We start from the raw sequence: 3,255 nt of genomic DNA, 5'->3' as shown, positions 1-3,255 counted from the left end.
TAGTAGAGTTGTAGTCTTAAGAGAAATATAAGGGATTTTTGGTTGGCATCCAACAACTGAGAGCAATGTGAAATAGCCTCTTCAGTTGAATCATGGTGAGACTACTTGTGAAATAGATTTTTGATTCTACCTCTTCACACATTTCATCTTGTGAGATTTTGACTTAACGTAACATATTGCACGTTGAACAGAGTATCAGCATCCTCGTGAGACTACTTGTATGATACATTTAGGAAGCCATATCTCTTTCAGTTGAATCATGGTGATGTAATCTATGGATGATTGATCATTTTCTCAGATGAACTATTACACGACTGGAGATGAATCGATAATCCTAGAGATTTACAGGCAAAATGCTTCCTAATAACACTCACAAAATATATTTCACAAAATAAACACTACGTCACTTCTTTTTTTTTTTTAGACGTTCAATAATTTTACGATTGAGTTGGATGGATGATCATAGAGAGTTACAAGCAAAATGCTTCCTGCTAGCGCTCACGAAATAAACACTGCATCACTTTTTCATTTTTTTTTTTTTTTTCATTTTTTCCTTTTTTGAGATGTTCGACATTTCTCCTTCACCATTGATACTAACATATTATACGATTGAGTTGGATGTTCAACACTAATATATTATACGATGGAGACACCAATCTTCTCATCTAGCTAGACCTTTTTTGTTGTCTCTCCTTCACCACTGATACTAACAATGTGGGTTTTAATAAGATAGTGTGCCACAGACTTGTAACCATTTTTCAGCGCCTGCAGATTAAATATTAAATTAATTAGTTATTAGTCAAAACAAATTAATCGTGGAAGAAATTAAGAAAATTAGGATACATACCTTGGAATATATACAAGGAATAGGCGGCAATCGTTTCTTGTTTCTACATTTGCTGCAGTTACATATTCCTCGACACACTGGGCATATCCAACTTTTCCCATTCTCATTTGCTTCAATTATATTCTCCCCATATCTGCACCAATCCGTAAATATTAATTTCTTTGTACTTGAATTCCATTGATGTGCCGAGCATACCTTATGTATAGACAGTCTCCACATAACATCCCAGTCGACCCCTTGCATCGGCTGCACTGAGTGCGAAGGCCTAGAGTTTTCTGTCTGTCAATTCAATAATAATTCATAATTTGAAATAAAATACAAAATTTAATAATTCAATATGAAGTTTTCTTAATTAGATTATATATATTGGAGTAAATGTTAAGTGAATGTAGGTACCTGCATTGATGACAAGTCCGTCCGTTGAATTTATCGTACAATCTTCGACCATTTTCATATCCATCGCGAAACAAAGTCCAAGGGATTTTGTAATCCCCTAATTGCTTAGCATCATCTTCAGTGTACGTCTCAAGATTCCACTTTTGTTCCTTAACAATAGTAGAACCATCAATCTTTTCCATCTCTTTCATTTTCTTTGTAGATAGCATCAACAAATGAGGAACCTTTCGCACACTTTTAGACCTAAATCAGATATATAAATTCAGAATAAAAAGATAAAATTCAAAATAATGAAATTGAACTGATCGTAGTTCATAGTACTGTAACCTGGAAGTAGTAGTTCTATGAGAAATGTTGGCGAGGTTTATCCCTTTAGAATTATGTTTATTTACTAATGCTTTGCTTCCCAGCGGTTGCAGTGTTCTTCTTTTGCCAGATTCTTCTTTCATCCGGATGTACTTCCTCAAAAACCCCTTCATTTTACTTGAAGTAGATTCTCTCTAATTAAAATAACCAAGCATGGTATATTACGTATATATATGCAGTGGGAAGTGGAAGAGTCCACTCCAAGAGTGGGAAACTTCAAATATATGTAGTTAACAGGCGGGAATCAATTTCACAATTTTCATATAATTAGCAACAAAATAACCCTACAAAGGTCAAATGACTCGTATACTGAAAATAGGGTCCAACCAAAAATAAAGCTTTTCTTGGTAAAGCAAATGATTTGTTCCAACAATTTCGAACCATATTAAGGTCCTATTCTACTAAAAGTCTCAAAATAAATAACTAAATAAGCAATAAAAATAGAAGACCTCAAGCCTCGAACTACGGATGAATCAAAGTTTGAATTTAAGACCAGACTAAAAAATTTCAAGCCAGACTAACACGCGAAAAAAAATTTACTCATTAAAAATCTGTTCTTACAAAAAAATAATAATAAATAAAGAAAATTACCCTAAAAAAAATTTAATTGGACCAGGTAGGGGTGGGGACTACAGCCCAGCTAGTCCCCCCCCCCCAATCCGTCCCTGCCTCGAACTAGAAGAAAGCTCGACTATTGGCAACAAATGCGATCAAAGAACACGCAATTGCACGGGAATCAAATTATGGCATACGATGGCTGATGGGAAAGGAAGATCAAGGTACATCACAGGGTCGGCCCTAAGATTTTTGAGGCCCTAACCAAATAATTATAATGAGGCCTTTTAAAAAAATATTTTTACTAGTGTATAAGGGTAGATAAAAATTATAATGAAAATTTAAAGACTTAATTGCTATATAGGCAATAAATTATGAACCAAGGGATCAATTTTTTATTATTCATCTTTTACTCCAAAAACTTTTTCTCTCTTTCTTCATTTGACGGTATTTCCTTTCAATTGTGCTACTCAAATAGGAAAATTTGACAGGAAATGGTGACAGACAATACTTGGCATTTATTCATTAGAAGATGAAAAATTTAAAAATAAAAATAGGTTAATCACAGTTCGCCATGTCAGCGCTGTCAATATTTTCCATCAAATTTCCATGTTCAAGTAGCTTAATTCATTTCCTTTACCTTCCTCCCCACACTCTTTTTCTCTATTAAGTAAGTTTCACTTTCTATTTCCTTCCTTATAAGGTAAAATTCCATTTTTATTTTCATTTCCACCCTTCTTATTTAATTGATTATCTCGGTCCAATTATTTTTTCTACTATAATGAGGGAAAATGATTAAATGATATTCCATTTGGAATGGACAAATGAAGCTTAGCACAAATTAGTTGTGAGATATTAATTTTCCACTTTTGGAGAAGCATCATAGGAGTTCGTCAACATGGCCATACATTATTGGCTGAAACTTTTAAGATCTGTATGAAATTGAGAATTTCTACTTTGAAAATGGTGAAGAAAATGCTTTTTCTTTTCTTTTTCATCTCCATTTTTTTACTTTACTTCTGTTGTAAATTTTTTGGTGTTTATAAATTTATGATTGTTTTATCATTTTGCCTTTGGATCATTGATTGCTC

At 33.2% G+C, this 3,255-nt stretch overlaps 1 protein-coding gene across 1 annotated transcript; it reads right to left on the bottom strand.

The window, feature by feature from the left end:
• Positions 1 to 669: 669 nt before the first annotated feature.
• LOC111397821 (cell division cycle-associated protein 7-like) lies at positions 670 to 1,722 on the bottom strand. The gene is made up of 5 exons (XM_023024796.1): positions 1,571 to 1,722; positions 1,244 to 1,486; positions 1,043 to 1,126; positions 848 to 980; positions 670 to 765 (listed from the first exon to the last, which is right to left on the bottom strand). The coding sequence occupies exons 1-5, from the start codon at positions 1,720 to 1,722 to the stop codon at positions 670 to 672; spliced, it is 708 nt and encodes a 235-aa protein (XP_022880564.1).
• Between the last annotated feature and the right edge of the window lie 1,533 nt (positions 1,723 to 3,255).

This window comes from Olea europaea, chromosome 7 (assembly GCF_002742605.1).
Source record: "Olea europaea var. sylvestris chromosome 7, O_europaea_v1, whole genome shotgun sequence".
NCBI classification, from domain to species: Eukaryota; Viridiplantae; Streptophyta; class Magnoliopsida; order Lamiales; family Oleaceae; genus Olea; species Olea europaea.
The sequence above is the reverse complement of the archived record's forward strand: the minus strand, read 5'-3'. Positions and strand labels throughout refer to the sequence as shown.